Raw genomic sequence first — 24,949 nt, forward strand, 5'->3', positions numbered from 1 at the left:
GAAGAGTCCACAACCAGGAGGAGGAGGAGTATCAGGAAGATTGGATCAAATTTAATGATTACTTAGTTAAATATGTTAAGTTAAACTAACTGAAAACAGCTTGCAGATACTTAATTGGCTTAGGATTTCATTTAAGTTAAGTGATGAATTAATAGGTTTAATTTCATAATGTGAAGATCTAAGGATGTTAATGTTTAAGTTAAATTGTATAAGAAGTGTAAGTTGGAAAACCGTTAAAAGGACATGCAATGAAATTCAACCAAGGAGAAGTGAGGAAGTCACTTAACAATGTTAATAAGTGTAATTTTTAATAAGGCTATGATTTGTGTTCGTTTGTCTTATGTGTTTGTTTGTTTGTTTGTTTGTTTGTTTGTTTGTTTATAATGTTGTGAAAACTAATAAAAAAATTGGGGGGGAGGGAAATCCTCCAAAGTCAGCCAGCCGGCTTAGGGAGGTTCAACGCGGGTTTGCTTTCAGGGTGAGCGAGGCGGAGGGGTCTCCTCGCAGCCTCCGGGAAGCTTGGCAAAGCAAGGGCTCCAAGCCGGGGGTTGCCCGCCGCCAGGGGGAGGAGGAGGAGCTCCCCAACCGGAGCCACCGCCCCTCCGCCGCGGGGAAAGGCGGAGTCCCCGCCTGACATCACAATTCCCCTCCCCTCCGCGCCGGGCAGGACAGCAGGCAGGCGGCTGCCGAGCGCCTGGGCGCCTTTGTAGCGGTGCCGTCGCTTCCCCGGCCTGCCGAGCGCGCCGCGATGCTGCGCCCTCGGACGCCGCGCTCGGAGCAGCACTGACGGCGCGCACCATGAAGGAGCTGCCCGGCGCCTCGCTGCAGAAGGCTTGCCGCCTGCTGGTCATCTTCTGCGTCCTCCACCTCCTGGCCGTCGTCCTCTACTGCTTGGCCGGCAGCACGCTCAGCTTCCAGTGGAGCCTGGAAGCGGCGGCGCCCCGCGGCCCGGCGCCCTCTCGGAAGGACCCCGCGGCCCCGGCGCCCAATGCCTCCAAGCCGGACGCCTCTTGCCCCGAGGCTTCTCCGCATCTGGGTAAGTCCCGGGCTCGGCCGGCCTCTCGCTCTCCAGCTGGCGTCCTCGTGTTCCCCCCACCCACCCTCTCCATCGCCAGCCCCGACGGCCCTTTGCCCACCACGCTGCCGTCGCGGGTGTCCCCCCCCCCCCCATCTCCTTAGCCTCTCTCCTCCTGAACCCCACGCGCCTCCCCGGCTCTTCCTCCCAGCCCCGCACTTTCTCCCCCCACCCTTTCCTGTTCCTGCCTCCTCGACGGCCCGTCCTTCTTTCGGAAGCCTCTTCTCAACCCGGGCGCGGATTCGCGTGCGCCTCTCCTTTCACTTTTATACCATCCCTATTTTCTTTGCTTTGGATTAAACCTAGCGGAACTTTCCCCAGGATAATAAACAGCTAGCGCGCTGGGTTCGCAAGTTTCTTCCCTAGTATGGCTTGTTACACAAACTGGGCAGTGGCTGGGTCTCAACCGTCTAAAAACAGCGAGCAAGCTTTTGAGTTCTCCAGAGTTCTTCGTCGGGCTAAATAGGACATGAAACGCGGTGGGTGGGTGTGCCGAGGAGCACAATGCCCCATAGCTTTTGTATCCCTTGCAAAGCGGGTGAGGAGGGGCATCTTTTACCCCATAAAGTCTGTCTGCGCTCTTATTTGGGAGAGGGGGCCCCAGCGGAGCTAAGCGGGACCTCTGCGTAAATACGCACGGGATCGGACTGCGTGGCTGCTTAGCGCCATTGCTCACTTGCGCGCAGAGAACTTCCTTTGAGTTCAGTGGGACTTTGGGCTGAAGTAAGCGTGCTTCGAAATGGGCTGTTGCTCATAACTTCCTCTTCTGCTACAGCCTCCCCTTTCCTCCCTCAAAGCTCCCCCCACCTTTCCGGAGTCGCTCTTTGATAGCTCTGAATCTGTCTTGCTGAATACAGATAGGTAGCCGTGTTGGTCTGCCATAGTCAAAACAACAAAAAAAAATTCCTTCCAGTAGCACCTTAAAGACCAACTAAGTTAGTTCTTGGTATGAGCTTTCGTGTGCATGCACACTTCTTCAGATACCTTCTTCAGATGTCTTGCTGAAGTGCAACTTCACAGCCCCACGGTGCAACTTCTGACAAAGTTTGCGAAAGGAATATAAGTGGATGAATCACACGTGCCACGTTGCTGAAGAGGCGCTTCTTCTTCCTCCCTAGACAAACATGTTCTCTCCCCTTACAGAAGGAGAGGTGTCGCTGGTTTAGCTTTTTTAATTTTATGCGTGGACAGCTTTCTGGACCCGCCACAGAACCCTGTGAGCAATCTCCATTTCTGTATTGTTCTGGATCTTTCCCACTGGAAAGAGAGCAAACCTCTTTAGCAAGTGTGCCAAAAGTGGTCCAGCGTATGGCATATTGCCATGCTAGTATGCACTGCTATAATACCCCCCTGCCTCTCGTCTGCTGAACCAGGAACCAGCAGAAATGCAGGCCTCGGTATGCTCCATAGCTGGGCCAGTGAGCGTGCAAATCTACCTACACTTCCTGCAATACTTTCATATCCATACAGTTTGCTTTGTTCATTATTAATTTTGCAGATTCATAAACTGCCTCCCTGAAGTTGTGTACAATAATTTTATAACCTAGTCCAGGGGTCTGCAACTTTTAAGACAAAAAGAGCCACTTGGACCCGTTTCCGAAGAGAAAAAAAACTGGGAGCCGCAAAACCATTGCGACATTTAAAACAAATATAACACTGGATATATTGTTTCTTACCTTAATGTCCGATCTGACAGCGGGCAGGAAGGTGACGTCGGGATGGTGCGTGACTAACGCACGCACCGCCCCCATGCGACGTCACAGCCAGTACAGCGCCCGCCACAGTGGGGAGTGTCGGGGCACGCAATGCGCCTCCTCCCCTCGCTAGTATCCGCCCCGGAGCCGCGGCAAAGGTGTAAAAGAGCCACATGCGGCTCCGGAGCCGCGGGTTGCAGACCCCTGACCTAGTCATATTTTCTTTCTACCATTGTAGCCTCCTCCTCAGAATAGTTTGTTAGACATCATTTAGAAGCCAAACAACTCAGGGGACGTGCTAGCCCAGTGGATATGTTTCCTTTGAATAAATGATCCCTATGCAGCAGCAACAGGAACTATGGTTCTGTAATGTTCTTGCTCTCACCTGCCCACATTTCTGCATTCAGTTTTAATCTTAAGCGTCATTGCCACACCCTAGCATCACTATGCATGCTGTGGGTGAGCATGCTGGTGTCTCAGGAAAAACAAGTCAGAAGCTTCTTGGAATTGCCAGAGCTAGGTTTGCAGTTTTGGGGGTACGTGTCCAAATGGTATTCGTTCCAGTTCTAATATCCAGGGCCGTCTTAAGCATATGCTGCGCCCTCGGACGCCGCGCTCGGAGCAGCACTGACGGCGCGCACCATGAAGGAGCTGCCCGGCGCCTCGCTGCAGAAGGCTTGCCGCCTGCTGGTCATCTTCTGCGTCCTCCACCTCCTGGCCGTCGTCCTCTACTGCTTGGCCGGCAGCACGCTCAGCTTCCAGTGGAGCCTGGAAGCGGCGGCGCCCCGCGGCCCGGCGCCCTCTCGGAAGGACCCCGCGGCCCCGGCGCCCAATGCCTCCAAGCCGGACGCCTCTTGCCCCGAGGCTTCTCCGCATCTGGGTAAGTCCCGGGCTCGGCCGGCCTCTCGCGCTCCAGCTGGCGTCCTCGTGTTCCCCCCCCCACCCTCTCCATCGCCAGCCCCGACGGCCCTTTGCCCACCACGCTGCCGTCGCGGGTGTCCCCCACCCAGATCTCCTTAGCCTCTCTCCTCCTGAACCCCACGCGCCTCCCCGGCTCTTCCTCCCAGCCCCCCACTTTCTCCCCCCACCCTTTCCTGTTCCTGCCTCCTCGACGGCCCGTCCTTCTTTCGGAAGCCTCTTCTCCACCCGGGCGCGGATTCGCGTGCGCCTCTCCTTTCACTTTTATACCATCCCTTTTTTTCTTTGCTTTGGATTAAACCTAGCGGAACTTTCCCCAGCATAATAAACAGCTAGCGCGCTGGGTTCGCAAGTTTCTTCCCTAGTATGGCTTGTTACACAAACTGGGCAGTGGCTGGGTCTCAACCGTCTAAAAACAGCGAGCAAGCTTTTGAGTTCTCCAGAGTTCTTCGTCGGGCTAAATAGGACATGAAACGCGGTGGGTGGGTGTGCCGAGGAGCACAATGCCCCATAGCTTTTGCATCCCTTGTAAAGCGGGTGAGGAGGGGCATCTTTTACCCCCTAAAGTCTGTCTGCGCTCTTATTTGGGAGAGGGGGGGGCCCAGCGGAGCTAAGCGGGAGCTCTGCGTAAATACGCACAGGATCGGACTGCGTGGCTGCTTAGCGCCATGGCTCACTTGCGCGCAGGGAACTTCCTTTGAGTTCAGTGGGACTTTGGGCTGAAGTAAGCGTGCTTCGAAATGGGCTGTTGCTCATTACTTCCTCTTCTGCTACAGCCGCCCCTTTCCTCCCTCAAAGCTCCCCCCACCTTTCCGGAGTCGCTCTTTGATAGCTCTGAATCTGTCTTGCTAAAGTGCAACTTCACAGCCCCACAGTGCAACTTCTGACAAAGTTTGCGAAAGGAATATAAGTGGATGAATCACGCGTGCCACGTTGCTGAAGAGGCGCTTCTTCCTCCTCCCTAGACAAACATGTTCTCTCCCCTTACAGAAGAAGAGGTGTCGCTGGTTTAACTTTTTTTAATTTTATGCGTGGACAGCTTTCTGGACCCGCCACAGAACCCTGTGAGCAATCTCCATTTCTGTATTGTTCTGGATCTTTCCCACTAGAAAGAGAGCAAACCTCCTTAGCAAGTGTGCCAAAAGTGGTCCAGCGTGTGGCATAGTGCCATGCTAGTAAAGGTAAAAAAGGTAAAGGTACCCCTGCCCGTACAGGCCAGTCTTGCCAGACTCTAGGGTTGTGCGCCCATCTCACTCAAGAGGCCGGGGGCCAGCGCTGTCCGGAGACACTTCTGGGTCACGTGGCCAGCGTGACATCGCTGCTCTGGCGAGCCAGAGCCGCACACGGAAACGCCGTTTACCTTCCCGCTAGAAAGCGGTCCCTATTTATCTACTTGCACCGGGGGGTGCTTTCGAACTGCTAGGTTGGCAGGCGCTGGGACCGAACAACGGGAGCGCACCCCGCCGCGGGGATTCGAACTGCCGACCTTTCGATATGCTAGTATGCACTGCTATAATACCCCCCTGCCTCTCGTCTGCTGAACCAGGAACCAGCAGAAATGCAGGCCTCGGTCTGCTCCATAGCTGGGCCAGTGAGCATGCAAATCTACCTACACTTCCTGCAATACTTTCATATTCATAGAGTTTGCTTTCTTCATTATTAATTTTGCAGATTCATAAACTGCCTCCCTGAAGTTGTGTACAATAATTTTATAACCTAGTCCAGGGGTCTGCAACTTTTAAGACAAAAAGAGCCACTTGGACCCGTTTCCGAAGAGAAAAAAAACTGGGAGCCGCAAAACCATTGCGACATTTAAAACAAATATAACACTGGATATATTGTTTCTTACCTTAATGTCCGATCTGACAGCGGGCGGGAAGGTGACGTCGGGATGGTGCGTGACTAACGCACGCACCGCCCCCATGCGACGTCACAGCCAGTACAGCGCCCGCCACAGTGGGGAGTGTCGGGGCGCGCAATGCGCCTCCTCCCCTCACTAGTATCCGCCCCGGAGCCGCGGCAAAGGTGTAAAAGAGCCACATGCGGCTCCGGAGCCGCGGGTTGCAGACCCCTGACCTAGTCATATTTTCTTTCTACCATTGTAGCCTCCTCCTCAGAATAGTTTGTTAGACATCATTTAGAAGCCAAACAACTCAGGGGACGTGCTAGCCCAGTGGATATGTTTCCTTTGAATAAATGATCCCTATGCAGCAGCAACAGGAACTATGGTTCTGTAATGTTCTTGCTCTCACCTGCCCACATTTCTGCATTCAGTTTTAATCTTAAGCGTCATTGCCACACCCTAGCATCACTATGCATGCTGTGGGTGAGCATGCTGGTGTCTCAGGAAAAACAAGTCAGAAGTTTCTTGGAATTGCCAGAGCTAGGTTTGCAGTTTTTGGGGGTACGTGTCCAAATGGTATTCATTCCAGTTCTAATATCCAGGGCCGTCTTAAGCATATGTGGCGCTGGGGTGCAAAGATCCACCCTGCACCTCCCCCAGGTTGCCCAGTCCCAGGCGCGCAGGAGGGCGGAGCCAGCCAGCCGCCTCAGTGTCTGACTGGCTCAGTTGCCCCCAAACTCATGACACAGAGCCGCCCGCTGTGGCGCTCCGGCCAAGGGGCAGGCTCTTCCCCAGACTCAACTCTTGGGCCCTGGACTCTCGGCCTGGCACCCCTGAGAGCCCGGCGCCCGGGTGCCCTGCAACCCTAGCGCCTATGGGTAAGATGGCCCTGCTAATATCTTTAACAACCACGTTGCTGTTTCTATTTATTTTCACTTCTGTGGAATATTTCCCTGATCATCATGCATGTGTCCTGGATGCTCCTTTAGCTCAAGGGTGGCAAACCAGTTTTGGTTTGGGTGCTGCATTCACCCTCCTCAGCTGAACTGTACAGATCAGCTTAAAAGGAGCTATTACTGCTCCCTGCTCATCAAATGAATGATCTGATTGCTAGAGGGTGGAACATTCGCTTTCTTATCAGGTCACTGAGCTAGGCCATGGGCATAGGTAAAGGGTAAAGGGACCCCTGACCATTAAGTCCAGTCGTGGCTGACTCTGGGGTTGCGGCGCTCATCTCGCTTTATTGGCCAAGGGAGCCGGCGTACAGATTCCGGGTCAGGTGGCCAGCATGACTAAGCCACTTCTGGTGAACCAGAGCAGCGCACGGAAACGCCATTTACCTTTCCGCTGGAGCGGTACCTATTTATCTACTTGCACTTGATGTGCTTTCGAACTGCGAGGTTGGCAGGAGCAGGGACCGAGCAATGGGAGCTCACTCCGTTGCAGGGATTCGAACCGCCAACCTTCTGATAGGCAAGCCCTAGGCTCTGTGGTTTAACCCACAGCGCCACCTGCGTCCCAGCCATGGGCATAGCCAGGATTTATTGGGGGCGGGGATTTATTGGGGGGGCAGGCTATTCTTTAAGCAGTCATTTTGTAAGGTTTTCAGATATCGTCCATGCTGAATATTTGTCCCTTGACCCCAGAAACTGTGTTTTCCTTAGCAAGTGCTTGAATTTGTTGCCTCACCTTGCTTAGAGTTACTTTTTTTAAAAAAATGTCCCATGCATAGTTACAATGTGAACAGGATAGATACTGTGTGAGGAAATGTATACAATACAAATAGGATAGAAACGCTGTTTTAAAAAGAGAGAGAGGAGGAAATGTATACAGTGGTACCTCGGGTTACAGACGCTTCAGGTTACAGACTCCGCAGGTTACAGACTCCGCTAACCTAGAAATAGTACCTCAGGTTAAGAACTTTGCTTCAGGATGAGAATAGAAATCGCGCAGCGGGAGGCGCCATTAGCTAAAGTGGTACTTCAGGTTAAGAAGAGTTTCAGGTTAAGAATGGACCTCTGGAATGAATTAAGTTCTTAACCTGAGGTACCACTGTACATTAAAAGAAACAAAGAGCCCCATGCCGGATTCTAGATTTTCTCGACCCATTTCAAATGGGGTTTAGGCCTGGTTTTGGCACAGAAGCTGCTTTTGCCACCTGTATAATGATCTCTGAGGGACTGGGGAAATGTGTCTCTGTTAATTCTCCTTGAGCTCTCGCCATGGCATTTCTCTGGAGCAGCTGTCTGAGTTAGAGGCGGGTGACACCCAGAGGGTGTTGCTTGGGGAGTGTTCTTCAGTGGGGTTCCTCAGAGTTCAGTTTTATCCCCTGTGATATTTAAGATCTATACGAAACTGCTGAGTGGGGTTATCTGGAGGTTTTTTTGTTTGTTTGTTTTAAATAATATTTATTACTTTTCCAACCATTTAAACACTACAAAAAAAGAACAATACAATACAATACAACACTAACACATTAAACTAACAAAACAGAACAAAAACAAAAACAGTTTAAAACACCTCAAACATTTTCAATATCTTATCTTTCATTCACTTATTTCAACGACCTCCTCACACCTCCCTTTTTGTATTCCACTTCTATTAATTGTTTCAGCAATTCCTTTCCATCTTCCTCTGTTTACTATCCTATAATTATCTTAACACATTCTAGCCTTATTTTTTCCTTTAATATTCTATTAATCTATTTATACTTAATTCCTTATAACATTTCTACTAAAGCCATATAACTTCATTCCAACATTCTTCTAACATTCATTCATTTTACAATATTTCTGTAAATAATCTTTAAACTTTTTCCAGTCTTCTTCCACCGACTCTTCTCCCTGGTCTCGGATTTTGCCAGTCCTTTCCGCCAATTCCCTATAGTCCATTAACTTCATCTGCCATTATCCAACACTTCAGTGTTTTCAAGAAGCAGCCATTCTCTCAGCCAGCAAAAAGCAGCTGGTTCACAACAAAGTTTAAGGTCTGGCAGGGCAAATCCACCTCCTTCTTTGGCATCAGTCAATATCTGAAATTTTACTTGAGGCTTCTTGCCCTGCCAAACAAATCTGGAAACATCCCTCTGCCACCTCCTGAAACAATCCATCCCATCCGAAACTTGCAATGTTTGAAACAAAAGCAACATCCCCGGCAACACGGCAACACGTCTGCAGGTGAGGCAGTGGAAGTGCTGGACCAGTGTCTTGCCTCAATAATGGATTGGATGAGAGCCAACAAACTGAAGCTCAGTCTGGATAAAACTGAGGCACTGTTAGTGGGTGGATTGCTAGACCAGATGGCTGGGAGCTGGCCTGCTCCTGATGGGGTTACACTTCCTCTGAAGGAGCAGGTATAGTAGTAGTAGTAGTAGTAGTAGTAGTAGTAGTAGTAATAATAATAATAATAATAATAATAATAATAATTTATTATTTATACCCCGCCCATCTGGCTGAGTTTCCCCAGCCACTCTGGGCGGCTCCCAATCAGGTATTAAAAACAATACAGCATTACACATTATAAACTTCCCTGAACAGGGCTGCCTTCAGATGTCTTTTAAAGATAGGATAGCTACTTATTTCCTTCACATCTGAAGGGAGGGTGTTCCACAGGGCGGGTGCCACTACCGAGAAGGCCCTTTGTCTGGTTCCCTGTAACCTCACTTCTCGCAATGAGGGAACCACCAGAAGGCCCTCAGAGCTGGACCTCAGTGTCCGGGCTGAACGATGGGGGTGGAGACGCTCCTTCAGGTATACAGGACCGAGGTACATCGCTTGGGGGATACTCCTGGATCCTTTGCTGTCACTTGAGGCTCAGGTGGCCTCAGTGGCCCAAGGTGCCTTCCATCAGCTTCGGCTGGTGGCCCAGCCATGCCCCTATCTGGACAGAGATAGCCTAACTACTGTTGTCTGTGCTCTGGTAACCTTTAGGTTAGATTGCTGCAGTGCGTCCTACACAGGGCTGCCTCTGAAGATGGTACAGAAACTTCAGCCAGCGGCCAGGTTTATCACTGGAGCAAAAAGTTTTGAACATAGTTTTGTTCTGAAACTTTTGCAGGTCTTTTTGTGGCTCAAGATGAAGCAGCTGTGACTTTGTAAGCCTTGGCTGAATCTTGACTCCAACCCTCCATGTTGTTGTGGGATATGGTGCTGTTTTATTGGTTGAAATCTGATTTATTGTTTCACTTGTATGTTTGTTTCGTTAGCCACCCCGGGAACAGCAGCTGGGAAGGGTGGGGTATGAATTTCCCTAAATTAAGAAAAGAAATATCTGGCTTAAGTTATTTTCCACTTCTCCAGCTTCTAGAGATTTTATATATTTGGCACATCCTTGTGTCCTTTATGCTGTTCCTGTTAATTGTACTTTAGTCCCGTTCCCACCCAGCCATTATATATATATGTCTAGTATTGAGGACTATATATATTAAAGTGATGCTTCATGGGCTTCTTAGCAACTTAGACAATCAGGCTTTTGCTGATCTCCCTTGCAGGCACTGTTTTGTTCCATACCCACTTCAGCAGTTGTTGTTCCCAGAACTGGGTGTTCCTAGACATTTGCTACAATTTAGGAAGCCCCTTTTCTTCTCTTGCCACAGTTCCTGAAACAATAATTTATTATTAATCTTTGCTTTGTTCCGAGTTACAAATTTGTTCCAGTATACAAATTTTAACAACAATAGTTTTTGGAATTTGATGGCTTGTTAAATACTCAAGTTATTGGTTTCATTTAAAACTTCTGGGCAGACTGGTACCAACTGAGAATGTTACTAAGGAACTTGATTCAGCTGGCACTCTGCATGTGCCCCAGAACAACGTGATTCCTTTACCTTTAGGTAGCTGTGCATTCGGCATTCTGAGAGGAAGCAGATTTTGGCATAGGCTGGTTGCCCTTGTTGATAAAGCGAGGATTTGTGTACATGGGACTGAACTGTGAGAACTTCGGATGTAAGAGCGTACTTGGCAGAGTTTAATGCCCAAATAATGTCTTCCATGTACATGGAAGGTGTTTACTTTCGCCATACATAACAAAACTTACATAAGCAAAGTGCTGAAGGGTGATCACTTTGGCGGGATTTGGTAGTTTCCATTATGCAGTCACATTACGTTAGTTTGGAGGGATTATTCCGGAAGAACTTCTGGGGTCAGTGTGGAGGACAACGATGGAAACTCTGGAACATAAAGTGTTGCGGTGTAGTCTGTTTAATTGCTGTGGACAAAAGGGATTGGGTAGGTGACTGCTTGTATGCTTGGGATTGTGAAATGTGAGAACTCTGGATGTATGTAATACTTAACTCTGCAACTTATCATTTGTAGCAACTGCCAACACAGGTCCACGCCTCTGCTTCGGAGTTAGACAACATGGTGCCATACAAGAGTGCCAACTTGAATAAAAATGGGGGGGCAGGTAAGTCCCACCCCTCATAATTGATCACATGACGTGGCACGCACACACCATTTGAATGGCAGTGCCCATCAACTTTGGGACGGGTGTCCAAAGTTTTATGGGGACGGGGCTGAAGGGGCCTTGGTCCGTAGGAGTTGGCTCCTATGGTGCCATATGTATGTATGTATGTATATATGTATGTATTACGGTCCAGAAACCCAACAAATCGTTACAAAGCAATGCAGAATTCAGACCGCCTCCCTCCAGGCTAAACAAGCATTTTGTTCGGACTTAAAGATAGGGATCATTGGTTCTTGCAACCGCTGATAAAAATTTCGCCACTGCTAATGTTCTCCGGTCCGGTCTTCCAATAGGAACCTGACATAGTGAGCCTCTGATTTTCCCGGGAAAGGTACCAGCAAGGGTAATATCAGTTCAGCCCTGGCTTGCTCATATTTCGCACAGTGCAGCAAAATATGTTTTATATAATCAATGTCTTGAGCACGTGCGCGCGCGCACACACACACACACACTACAGCTCCCAACACCTCTGACTATTGGCCATACTTCCAGTTCCCACATGGGTTGTTTTTGTCACGCAAGACCAAATCCAGTCACAAATTGAGAGACTCAGTTGGCTCTTGCCTCTCAACTCCGCCCCTTAGGGCGGCCTAACCTGTCTGCACTGGTTGTGACTTGGCATATATTTTGGAGTGCCTCTTCCATTTAGCGTCATCCTCAGTCTAAACGCATTCTGTGCTGAGGTGTTCCTTCCCCTCAGCAACCTGTGCCTTTAACAATGTGTCTCGAAGTCTCCAGGCTCATCCCAATTTTCTTTTGAGCTGGGATTTCTAGGTCCATGTCCTGTTGCTTTTTTTTTGTCCCATTGCTTTTTCTGGGAAAGCCGCAGCTTATTATGGGTGGCTTCCAGCACACATAAAACATAATAAAACGTCAATCATTTTAAAAATCCGCACAAAACGGAAATGTGAGTGAGCCCCCATTTGGATTAGCTTTTTGTGTGTAGAATCTCATCTCTTTGATCCAAGCTGGTTTCTTCACATGTGCTCTAGCTAGTCTCCTCTGCCTCTTCTACTTTATCCTCTAGCCTATTTTCTATGTTTCTCACTCTCCTCAGGTTAGTCAGGAAACTTCAGGGCGCGACGCAAGCCTCACGTTCTCCCTAAAGGAATATTCTTTTCTCTCACCCTCTTTTGAAAATGTATTGGGAGGATTCCAAAGAACCCAAGTTGTTTGTTTAGACACTGCATGGAGCTCAAGTGCAATCTATGAAGTTTGGCATGCCTTCCGTCTTCCCATCGCAGCCAATGTCCTGAATTATCAACAGTCTGCTTTTGAATATTGGCAGAATGCCTATATAAGCTGGGTGCCCCGTTGCTCAGAGAGGTCTCTTCTGCAGCTACAGTGAAGCATGGAGAAATCCACCGCTTTCTTTCTCCTCACCTTGGAATAGATAATGTGGTCCTTTTCTTCCTCCCTCCTCTGTTGCTCAAGTCATGCAGTTCTTCTGCCTTTGTGGAGTGCAGACATGGTTTGGGGCTGGGTTACTTAAAGGGCTGCTGTTATCGAGCCTGCCCAGACACTGAATACAGTGGTACCCCGCAAGACGAATGCCTCGCAAGACGGAAAACCCGCAAGACGAAAGGGTTTTCTGTTTTGGAGGCGCTTCGCAAGACGAATTTCCCTATGGGCTTGCATCGCAAGACGAAAGCCCATAGGGAAATGCTGGCGGTCGGGAGCAAAGACTTTCGCCCACAGCCGGCCTTCAGAAGAGGACCTCTTCTGAAGGCCGGCGGGGGGCAAAAGTCTTTGCTCCCCCCCGCCTGCCTTCCCCCCGCCTGCCCCGGGCGATCTTAAAATGCTGGCGGGCGGGAGCGAAGCGTTCGCTGCCGACCCCCAGCATTTTAAAATCTCCAAGGGACAGCAGAGAAGTCTCTGTCCCGAGGAGATTTTAAAATGCTGGGGGTCGGGAGGGAAGCGCTGCCGACCCCCAGCATTTTAAAATCTCCCCGTGTCCAGGGGAGGTTTTAAAATGCTGGGGGTCGGGAGCGAAGCGTTCGCTGCCGACCCCAGCATTTTAAAATCTCCAAGGGACAGCAGAGAAGTCTCTGTCCCGAGGAGATTTTAAAATGCTGGGGGTCGGGAGGGAAGCGCTGCCGACCCCCAGCATTTTAAAATCTCCCCGTGTCCCGGGAAGGTTTTAAAATGCTGGGGGTCGGGAGCGAAGCGCTGCCGACCCCCAGCATTTTTAAATCTCCCCGGGACACGGGAAATTTTAAAATGCTGGGGTCGGCAGCGAACGCTTCGCTCCCGACCCCCAGCATTTTAAAACCTCCTCGGGACAGAGACTTCTCTGCTGTCCCTTGGAGATTTTAAAATGCTGGGGTTGGCAGCGAACGCTTCGCTCCCGACCCCCAGCATTTTAAAACGCTGTTCCGAAGGGGGGGGGCGGGATCACCTGCCCCAGCCGCCCCACTTCGGAACGCTGTTCCGAAGCGGGGAGTGGGGGCGGGGACACCTGCCCCAGCCGCCCCACTTCGGAACGATGTTCCGAAGCGGGGAGGGGGGGCGGGAAGACCTGCCCCAGCCGCCCCACTTCGGAACGCTGTTCCGAAGCGGGGAGGGGGGGCGGGATCACCTGCCCCAGCCGCCCCACTTCGGAATGCTGTTCCGAAGCGGGGAGGGGGGGCGGGAAGACCTGCCCCAGCCGCCCCACTTCGGAACGCTGTTCCGAAGCGGGGAGGGGGGCGGGATCACCTGCCCCAGCCGCCCCACTTCGGAACGCTGTTCCGAAGCGGGGAGGGGGGGCGGGAAGACCTGCCCCAGCCGCCCCACTTCGGAACGCTGTTCCGAAGCGGGGCGGGGGGCGGGAACACCTTCTGAAGGCGGGCAGGGGGCGAAAGTCTTTGTCCCCCCTGCCTGCCTTCCCAGGGGCTTTTAAATCGCCTCGGACAGCGGAGAAGTCCTCCGCTGTCCCAGGGTTTTTTAAAATGCTGGGGGTGGGAAGAAAAGCCCTTGTCGTCCCCCCCCCCCCAGCCTTCAGAAGAGGTCCGGGGACAGACTGTCCCCGGACCTGGTCTGAAGGCGGTTTCCCTAGGAACGCATTAATTGATTTTCAATGCATTCCTATGGGAAACCGTGCATCGCAAGACGAAAAAACCGCAAGACGAAGAGACTTGCGGAACGAATTAATTTCGTCTTGCGAGGCACCACTGTATCTACACTGGAGATCAACACATTGGCATTACCACCACTATGCTCTAACCAACTGAGCTTTTGCTTTGGTTTACATCTGTTAGGCTTTCGATAGTGCTATGAAATGGCTGTTTAAATGGTTCTGCGCAGTGTCTGTACTTGGCTTTCTCTCTTATATCTATTTTGAGCTTCTTTGTGGAGCAGGGTTCTTTAAAAAAGCAGATTATAAGTCCTTTAAATAAATACAATCCATCTGGAAGCTCTAAATGAACGTTTTGGAGTTTGTTGACAAGATTGGCAATATTCTCTTTTCATTTTCTCTCTTACATAGTGTGTTAATAGTTGATAGGTTTTATCACTCTCCCGCTTAGGTAGAAGTACAGTTGTTTATTGTATCTCATGGCTATTAGCATTTCTTTTATATAAATTAAGTCCAACCAAGCTCTAGTTCTCTCTAACTTAGCTTATATTTCAAAATCTAAATTAGTTTTATATGTGAACTCAAATATTTTATTCATTTTGGTCAGTTTTTTAAAAAATCTTTATCTCCCCCACCCCCATAATTGGGAGAATAGCTATATAATTAAACCACAAATATACATCCTTTAACGTGTCCAAAATTGTTCCCCAGTCAAATTCACCTATGAAACTGATTGCAGATCTTTTTTATTGTTTTACTTTCCTTGTTTTATGTTAGTATTTTAGTATATAAAAGTGTTCCGTTTACATTGGAAGAGACCAGTTTTTATTGTATTTGCATATTCTGCTATTACTTTGGGCCTTATCTCTATGTTGTGCATCATAGCAACAGTAAATGAAACCATTCAGACCTTATCTACTGTAGTAACCCTGAGGGAATATGAACTAAAAGTGCAACTCTTTACCTTAAGATTGTAAAAACGCAACTTGTTTGAGAAACGTAAGTAGCAGTTCCCATTTATTGAAACAGATCAATGTTAATCCATTCATGGAAAGTTCAAGGGAACAAGGCTTTCTTAACACGGTGACTAAACATGCAACACTGTTGGCATCAGACATAGGGCCCTAGCTCAGTGGTAGAACCACTGGTTGGGATGCAGAACGTCTCGGGTCCAGTCGCCAGCATCCCCCAGTAAGGAGTGTGAGAAAACACCTCCTGAAACTCTGGAAAGCTGCTGGCAGTCAGTGTAAATAATATTGAAGCAGACCTAACTTCCTAATTTTCAAAGATTAGAAACGCTGTCATTAATTTGGCATTTATTGATGTGGAGAGTGGGGTGGGGCAGTGTTAGAAACTCGAATATATAAGCTAGGCAAGGTTGCAGCCACCAAAATGGAATGTATACTTGCCATTTTGGGGCAAGATGGCTCTATAATTATAATAATAATAATTTATTATTTATACCCCGCCCATCTGGCTGGGCCTCCCCAGCCACTCTGGGCGGCTTCCATAGAAACCAAAAATACACTAAAATATCACATGTTAAAAACTTCCCTGAACAGGGCTGCCTTAAGATGTCTTCTGAATGTCAGGTAGTTGTTTATCGCTTTGACATCTGATGGGAGGGCGTTCCACAGGGCGGGCGCCACTACCGAGAAGGCCCTCTGCCTGGTTCCCTGTAGCTTTGCTTCTCGCAATGAGGGAACTGCCAGAAGGCCCTCGGCACTGGACCTCAGTGTCTGGGCTGGACGATGGGGGTGGAGACGCTCCTTCGGGTCTACTGGACCGAGGCCGTTTAGGGCTTTCAAGGTCAGCACCAACACTTTGAATTGTGCTCGGAAACGTACTGGGAGCCAATGTAGGTCTTTCAAGTGTTATATGGTCTCGGCGGCCGCCCCCAGTCACCAGTCTAGCTGCCGCATTCTGGACTAGTTGTAGTTTCCGAGTCACCTTCAAAGGTAGCCCCACGTAGAGCATAGATGGCTCTAAGGTCTTATTTTTCAAATGATGGACTGACTGTGATCAGTTAAACATCTGGCTAGTTCAAGTGAGAACCTTGAGCTAGGTTAAGAACTTGGGAGAACTTTGAGAAGAAAAGTCACTTGACCCAGGGACAGTCCACATATATATTGCCTATTATGCATACCTCTTTTTCTTAATGGTGACACGGACCATTCATGATGTAAGAATATTCTGCACAATTTGTGAGCTGGGCAGTGGGATGGGGTGTGTGAAGACAAGATACAGTAATTAGGTATAACGTTGTTCACTGCTTCTGTTCAGGCCATGCGAAAAAGCATTTTGTTTCCAGAAATTCATTCCAGTGCGCTGGCTGAGACCCTGCCTGCCTGCACACTGTCTCACCAGGGTGGTACATGCATAGTAGAGCGTTCCATTTATTGGTAGTTAATGCCACATGCTTCATCTACATGGGCTTGTCCTAGTTTTTCTTCATGCTAAGAATGCAACAGAATGCGGAAAATAACTAGAAACGAGAAGAACAAATTACAGTTGTACCTTGGAAGTTGAACGGAATCTATTCCGGAAGTCCGTTCGACTTCCATAACATTCAAAAACCAAAGCATGGCTTCTGATTGGCTACAGAAAGCTCCTGCAGCCAATCAGAAGCCCCGCCGGACGTTTGGCTTCCAAAAACAGTTCGCAAATCGACACAGTCACTCCCAGATTTGAGACGTTCAGGAGCCAAAACGTTCGGGAACTAAGCTGTTTGACTTCCAAGGTACGACTGTACTGCAATGCATTCCTCTCACTTGGGCAGACTTGCTTCTGTTCAGGGTGCCAGCCAGACTGGCATGCTGTCCTCCAGAAAACTGTAAAGTGTAGTGGAGGGTTAAACAATGCAAGTTGCTTTTTCCCTCCCCAAGATTTCCCAGTTCCCATACCCAGTGGACACTCCAACATTCTGCAGTTTCTGGGGACTATGGAGCAACCCTTAATCCTTGCTGGTGATGTAAACAAAATCTGCTCCTTTTTCCTTATGGGGCATCCAAGAGCCCGTATATAGTCCTTAAGTGGGTTCCCTATCAATAAGAGAAAATAACCAGAGATTAGGGACGCGGGTGGCGCTGTGGGTTAAACCACAGAGCCTAGGACTTGCCCATCCGAAGGTTGGCGGTTCGAATCCCTGCGACGGGGTGAGCTCCCGTTGCTCGGTCCCTACTCCTGCCAACCTAGCAGTTCGAAAGCACGTCAAAGTACAAGTAGATAAATAGGTACCACTCTGGCGGGAAGGTAAATGGTGTTTCCGTGCGCTGCTCTGGTTCTCCAGAAGCAGCTTAGTCATGGTGGCCACATGACCCGGAAGCTGTATGCCAGCTCCCTCGGCCAATAAAGCGAGATGAGCACTGCAACCCCAGAGTCGGCCACGACTGGACCTAGTGGTCAGGGGTCCCTTTACCCTTTACCTTTTCAACCAGAGAATATTGAGAAACAAAGCAGCTAGTAAGCCTGATCTTAATTGATCTGTTGCAACAGGGTGCTCACCGCCTCCCCCCACGCAGGAGGGAGGAGGAACCCAGAACAAAGGTGTGCAAGCTCTTATATAGACTTTTGAAATTGCCCACCCTATAGCTCAAGACCACCCCCAAAAGCACCATACCTACATCACAGAAGGAGGCAGTCTATGACAGAAATCCTGTTTGTCAGGATACCTGATAATGGTCACTGATTGCTTACTTGGGCAGCCTGGCCATTCTTTCGTGATGGTAAATACTTTAATTCCTGAATCCAGGTCACAGGCTCACCGTATTCATACACAAAGATGCCCTTAAGACAGGTAAGCAAAAGACAATGGAGAGGTTTTCCCATTTCCTTCCTCCTTGCAGAGAAACATTTGAGGTCAATTTCGGAGAGTCAAAATGGTTTCAGGATTGCTCTCCTGTACTATTTCAGACACCTGGTTTACATTCTTTGTAAATTTATGAACATTTAATTTATATATATTTGAGACCATAAATTCTTATAACACTGGGCTCTCAGGTTCCCCTCTCTCCATTAAACCATTTTTTATTTTAAAAACACAAGCATACCTTTGGAGTCCCTGGAGTTTGTAGAAGCAGCTTCTCTTATTTGTAACCGCTTTTTTGCCTCCAAACGGTAAGCACTTGACTGTCTGAGCTTGCTGTAAGTATGCACTCCCCGTTCCTACCTGCCGTCATCCTCCCTGTTATTATAAGCTTTGTGTGTTTGCCTGTGTGTCTGTATTTGTGTGTGCTTGTTTATACTTGCATTAAACATGTATGATGATAAATGGATGCCCAATGTGTACCGTATTTTTCGCTCTATAAGACGCACCAGACCACAAGACGCACCTAGTTTTTGGAGGGGGAAAACAAGAAAAAAAATATTCTGAATCTCAGAAGCCAGAACAGCAAGAGGGATCGCTGTGCAGTGAAAGCAGCAATCCCTCTTTCTGTTCTGGCTTCTGGGATAGCTGCGCAGCCTGCATTCGCTCCATAAGACGCACACACATTTCCCCTTACTTTTTAGGAGGGAAAAAGTGAGTCTTAGAGAGCAAAAAATACGGTATATCTTTTCTTTTTTTTAATAAAATGTTTTATTAAATTTTCTTTCAAACAGTCAGAAATTTACAGAATAAAGAAAAAAGAAAAGAACAAAGAGAAAAAGAAATACATAAAAACCAACTTTCCAGAATATTTTTACCATTCCAACTGGACTTCCCCACATCTTCCGAACCCTGCGTTCTTTGCAATAAAAACATCAGCAATTTGTTACCTTTTTTCATGTCTTACTGTATCTTTCAAATATTATGTTTCTAAATTCAAAATACTGTGTCTCAGTTGTTTGTACCTTAAAATAAACATAATATAGTTATTTCATGTTGTCCACCTCGTCTTTCTTATAACTTAGTTTCCAATTCACCTAATCGAGTTATCTTTTCCACTACTTTAAGTTGCACACAATGAGAACCACTGTTTAACCCATTTTTTAATGCAATAATGGTCTGGTTTTGCTAACTGTCTTGCTGGAAGGGCTTAATATGGGTGAAATTACTAGGTCCAGAGCTGAAGATGCAGCCACAGTGATCTTGGCTTTGCCTTTGCTTGTGTTCATGTGGAGATTAGTACCTTTGTTGTCAGCTGTCTTCCTGGAAGGAGGCCAGCGAGAAGGTCTTTGTTTTCTTTAACGTCACATTTATGTAGATTGTGTTTCTGTTCCTGTTGTGCATTTACTTTGAGCTTGATGATGCTGGCGTTCTACTGTTTTTCTGTGTCCCCAACGGTAGTTTATCCATAATCCATTTATGCAATAACGAAGGTAATCATTAGCAACTCCCCTTGTCCTTTCCAGTCTTGCTTCCTTCCAGTCTAGAAATGCAAAGAAAATACTGAAATGTATTCCTGAAATGGCACCTCCATCCAAAGATAGGAGTGCCTTCTAAACCCAGCTCACGGATGTTCCAGGAATCAGCGTGTTTTTACATGAGTAGAATGTGTGCTTTTATTTAAAATGCACCTCTGGGTTATTTGTGGGGCATAGGAATTCGTTCATCCCCCCCCCTCAAAATATAGTCTGGCCCCCCACAAGGTCTGAGGGACAGTGGACCGGCCCCCTGCTGAAAAAGTTTGCTGACCCCTGTACTAAATGATAGTCATAAAGTTCCTTGTTTCAGTGTTGCAGGTTTGGGACTCATAACATTGTGCTATATCCGTGTATATATAGCAAACAACGTGTGTGTGTGTGTGTGTGTGTGTGTGTGTGTGTGTGTGTATGTATGTATTCTCTAAAGGAATCTAATGCAGTTATTGAGATAATTCCTTTTCCAATGCAATGTGGCTTTCCTTGACTCCTAGCTTTCCATAAATTGCTTTGCTGAGCTGCTGCTGCCGACTGAACTCTGATACTATCGTAACTGAAATGCAGCACTGGAGTTTGTTGTTTTGACCTTGTGTTGTTGAGGAGACTAAATATATCCGCTGCCCGATAAGGACACGCAGTATGGAAATTTCAGATGGGAGGCAGGCTCAGGCCTGCACAACTTGTGAACCACTAAGCCAAACACAACCCACAAGTCACATATGTAGACACCCCCTCCCGTGCTGTTGCCCCTACCCACCCCCCAGCAGTGAGTATTCAGAGATTCTGCGCTTCTGCACATGGTGGTTCCATCTAGCTATCATGAATATTAGCCATGAATTTGCCTCATTTAAAAGCAATGATGCTCGTGTGGTTGCAGCAAATTCAATATGTTAACGATGCATTGTGTGAAGTACTATTTTTCTCTTGTCCATCCTAAATCTGCTGCCGATTTTTCCTTGGGTGGTCCCAATTTCCAGTACAGGGGTACCTCGGGTTGCAGACGCTTCAGGTGACAGACTCCGTTAACCCAGAAATAGTACCTTGGGTTAAGAACTTTGCTTCAGGATGAGAACAGAAATTACATGGCCGTGGCGGCAGCGGGAGGCCCCATTAGCTAAAGTGGTGCTTCAGGTTAAGAACAGTTTCAGGTTAAGAATGGACCTTCCACTGTACAATGTGGTGTAGTGATTAAGAGCGGTAGACTTGTAATCTGGTGAACTGGGTTCGCTTCCCCGCTCCTCCACATGCAGCTGCTGGGTGACCTTGGGCCAGTCACACTTCTCTGAAGTCTCTCAGCCCCACTCACCTCACAGAGTGTTTGTTGTGGGTGGGGGAGGAAAGGAAAGGAGAATGTTAGCCGCTTTGAGACTCCTTCGGGTAGTGATAAAGCAGGATGTCAAATCCAAACTCTTCTTCTTCCTCCTCCTCCTCCTCCTCCTCCTCCTCCTCCTCCTCCTCCTCCTCCTCTTCTTCTTCTTCTTCTTCTTCTTCTTCTTCTTCTTCTTCTTCTTCTTCTTCAACTTAATCCATTTTGGAAGTCCATTAGACTCCTGAAAGGTTAGAAAACCAAGGCATGGCTTCTGATTGGCGCAGATGCCCCAGAACCAATAGCTGGCAGTTGCATCGGATGTTCGGCTTCTGAAAAACGTTCAAAAACCGGAACACTTACTTGCGGGTTTTGGCATTTGGCAGCTCATTTTGTTCATCAACTAAGCTGTTCAGGAACCAAGGTTCCACTGTATTATATAAGAGAGGGAGAAAATTCACTTTTGCTGCTACTGCTCTTTATGTGAAAACCATCTGTCATGTTTCCTAGTTGTCTTCTCTCCCCCAACTGAAAAGCCCCCAATATTTTAGCTTTTCTTTATGCAGGAATGGCCCAGGCTCTTAGCTGTCCTTTTATTGATTTAGGCATACTTTTGTTTTAAGAATTTTAATATTGATTATATTGCCTAAAATAATTTTGTGTGCTTCTTTGACCATCTACATAGCACAGTCCTATTCAGAAGCAAGTCCTGTTGAGTTTAGTGGCACTTATGGCTAGTTGAGTGTGATTAGGATTGTGGTCAGATATGTTATTAGTCAATTTAGTGGAAAGCTGGAACAAATAAATCAGTACATGGCACATAACAGCCTTTCTTTGACAAGGTGGTAGAGCGCTCAACCATTTTAAGAACAGAAATCACTCTATGTTGGTTCCAGCATTGAAAATGCTTTTGAAGGACAAGAAAGGAGTGCTTTTCACTTTCCTAGATATTTTAAAGTTTTTGTTTATTAGAACTTGAATAGAAGATGGGAAATGGCAGAAATATATTAAAATCAAACTTCTAAAAGTGTTGTAAAATAGAATGGGAGTCAATAGGAAAAGTGTGTCTGATCACGACACTGGTCGTGATTGGGGATAAACTTCCTGTATGGTTTACTCTCTATGACATCAGGTGTTGGGGTTTTTTTGGGTAAAGTTTTTTTTTTTAAGTTCATTTCATAATGTCTAAAAAGCAGAGAGTGCGGTTAAAAGATGAGAAACAAAAACAATAAGATAGGCACCTAGAATAAGTACAGTTGCATATGACATCAAATGTTGACATTCACATAAAGGACTAGCTTTAATGAAAAGCCTAAGAATTTTCTGTGGCTCAGTCTTAACCTTCTTTGTAGTCAGTAAAAGAACAGTATATTAGACAGTACAGTGGTACCTCAGTTCCCGAACACCTCTGTTGTTGTATGTTTCTTTTCTCGAATGCCGAAAACCTGGAAGTTAATGCTTCCGTTTTTGAACGTTTTTTGGAACCCGAACGTGCAATGCAGTTTCCGCTGAGTGCAAGAAGCTCTTGCAACCCATGGGAAGCCACGCCTCGGTTTTCAAACATTTCAAAAGCCAAATGGGCTTCCGGAACAGATACCGTTCGAGAACCAAGGTACCACTGTATCAGAAAGTGTACATGTAACTACCCTGATTCTTTAGTCACTTTTAAGGGGGTGGACTGAGGCTCTGTACACTCTCCATTTGCTCTGCAACCGATGCTCTCCCAGTGCTAGATTGGGAAGTGGTGTATGCACAGTTAGCCACAATTCATATCTACCCTGTGTGAAACACTCCATTTTGGTGGATGCGGGTGGCGCTGTGGTCTAAGCCACCAAGCTTCTTGGACTTGACGATCGTAAGGTCAGAGGTTTGAATCTGCGCAACGGGGTTCGCTCTCATTGCTCTGTCTCAGCTCCTCCCAACCTAGCAGTTTCAAAGCATACCAGTGTGAGTAGATAAATAGGTACCGCTGTGGCAGGAAGGTAAATGGCGCTTTCATGCACTCTGGTTTCCATCACGGTGTCCCGTTGCGCCAGAAGTGGTTTAGTCATGCTGGCCACATGGCCCGGAAAGCTGCCTGTGGACAAACGCTGGTTCTCTCTGCCTGAAAGCAGAGATGAGCGCTGCAACCCCATAGTCAAGTTTGACTGGACTTAACTGTCCAGGGGTCCTTTTCCTTTACCTACTCCATTTTGGTGCATTTCCCCCAAAATGAGTTTTTAACCAAATTAAGAAATCTGTCCTGTAACTATATTTAGTGTGGTTTCAAACATGTGCTAGTTATGTTGGAAGACGTAGGGTAGCTTTTTTCTGCATTGCTGCTGAACACATGAACACAGATCTACCCGTGAAGAGTGTGAATACTGGAAACATGCTCAGATGCACGTTTAACAACATTGTTTGTGTGTGCACAGCCGAGCCTGACCTTTAGCATAGACAGTGTATGCTCCAATCTGCTCTAATTGAAGAGTGCGCCTCTCGAAAGACTCTCATTCATGTCTGTCGTCATTCACTAGTTTTTCCAGAATCGTGGCCATGGGCGTTTGGTTGCAGATGGGACTGTATTTATAATGTGGATAAAAGTCGTCTTGTGAAATAGTTGAGGCTGTTGAAAATCTGCTCCGTTGCAAAAACTGGGGAAAACTCCCAAATGAAGCAAGCCCGCTATCTTGGCTTTTCCTGTTCCCGGACTTCTCAGCGCTTTATATCTTGGCACAGTCTAAGATTACCTTGATTTGTAGATGATTAATTATATTGCGTAAGAGCAATTGTGCAGGAGTGTCTTGTTTTCCATATTATGTACTGTATGCTGTGTCAGAGTGTCCCAGGAAGGCAAACTTTGAAAGAATTATCCCTGCAGAGAGGGGATGCTCCTTGTCCTTCAGCAGTTGATGTGGTCTTCACTATTAATCAGATCTGTCGCAGATTGGAGTGTGGACAAATGTAACATTCTCTGAGTGATTTTCCTCTGTGCTCTTTTACTGTCCCGGTGGTTCTAGCCCAAATCTGGCTTTGAAAGCTGGAAGCCAGACATAATAAAGGAGGCTAGGGGTGTTTCCAGGCTATCGCTATGTTCACATACCAGCAAATTCAGGTGGCACAAATATTGACGATCGGAAGGTCTTGTGCCACAAACCAGTGTTCGAAATTACCGTATTTTTCACCCTATAGGATGCACTTTTCCCCCTCCAAAAATGAAGGGGAAATGTGTGTGCATCCTATGGGGCAAGTGCAGGCTTTCGCTGAAGCTAGCCACAAGCCTTGGGAGCCCGCGGGAGTTCCCGCCGGGCTCCCACGGCTTGCGGAGAGCTGCCTGCATCCCGAAGCCTGGGGCGCGCAGTGGAGCGCACCCCAGGCTTCGGGCAGCTCTCCGCAAGCCTGGGGAGACCGGCGTGATGTCATGCTTGCGGATAGCAGCCTGTTCTGGGGGCTGGGTTCGGGGGAAATTTTTAAAAGTCTTTATTCCCTCCCCCAAACTAGGTGCGCCCTATGGTGCGCCCGACCAAGTGAAAGTGTCGGGACACCAGGATGGCCAGATGTTTAACTTGAGAATCAATCACAGCCAGTCCATCATTTGGAAAAAAATAAAACTTTAGAGCTGTCTTGCACCAAAATGGCAATGAGACATTCCATTTTGGAGACTGTAACCTTGGTTTAAGAAGCCATTGATGCTTAGCTTATATATCTGAGTTTCTAACACTGCTGGCCCAGTATAGGGGATCTTTCTCGGTCCTGGTTTTTTCTGCCCTGCTGCCCCTCCCAGGCCAAACGCAATAAGTATCTGTTTATTATACACAGTAAAAGATTGGGCAACTTTCACCCCACCCTGTGTATCAAGTCATTTTTTTTATTATGACCAGCACAGCCTATGTATATTTATCTAGAGACTTGGAAATGATTGAAGTAGGAACCGGGAAGTAAGATATGGAGGGAAATCTCAGCACGATGAAAGTTGGCTTCAGTGTCGTGTGTGCCAAGCTCACATATGGGTTTTCCACACCTCCGTGTTCAAAATTTCCTGCTCCTTGTCCTTATCTGTACTTGTTTGCTTTTATCTGCCCAGCTAGAATGATTCTGTGATGGCTGGTTTTATTAAACTGGCAGGCATGTTAGTGCATTGCCCTTCTTAGTTCCTTAAGATATGAAAGGAAATGGTCGAGCTCACCCTGCCAAGAAGCAGATTTATTGTATTTTTTTAAGGTGGGCAGACTGTCTTTACTCACATCCAAACAGAATCAAAAGCTTTTGTAATGAT

The 24,949-nt window shown here is 47.6% G+C and overlaps 1 protein-coding gene across 1 annotated transcript in view; it reads left to right on the forward strand.

The window, feature by feature from the left end:
• Positions 1-3,350: 3,350 nt before the first annotated feature.
• The window catches only part of B4GALT1 (beta-1,4-galactosyltransferase 1), a 61,598-nt gene continuing 39,999 nt past the window's right edge, over positions 3,351-24,949 (forward strand). Inside the window, exon 1 of the mRNA XM_077921502.1 lies at positions 3,351-3,649. Coding sequence (XP_077777628.1) covers positions 3,412-3,649 — 238 coding nt within the window. The 5' untranslated portion in view covers positions 3,351-3,411. The remainder of the gene's footprint in view (positions 3,650-24,949) is intronic.

The sequence above is a fragment of the Podarcis muralis genome, chromosome 17, assembly GCF_964188315.1.
Source record: "Podarcis muralis chromosome 17, rPodMur119.hap1.1, whole genome shotgun sequence".
Taxonomy (NCBI): domain Eukaryota; kingdom Metazoa; phylum Chordata; class Lepidosauria; order Squamata; family Lacertidae; genus Podarcis; species Podarcis muralis.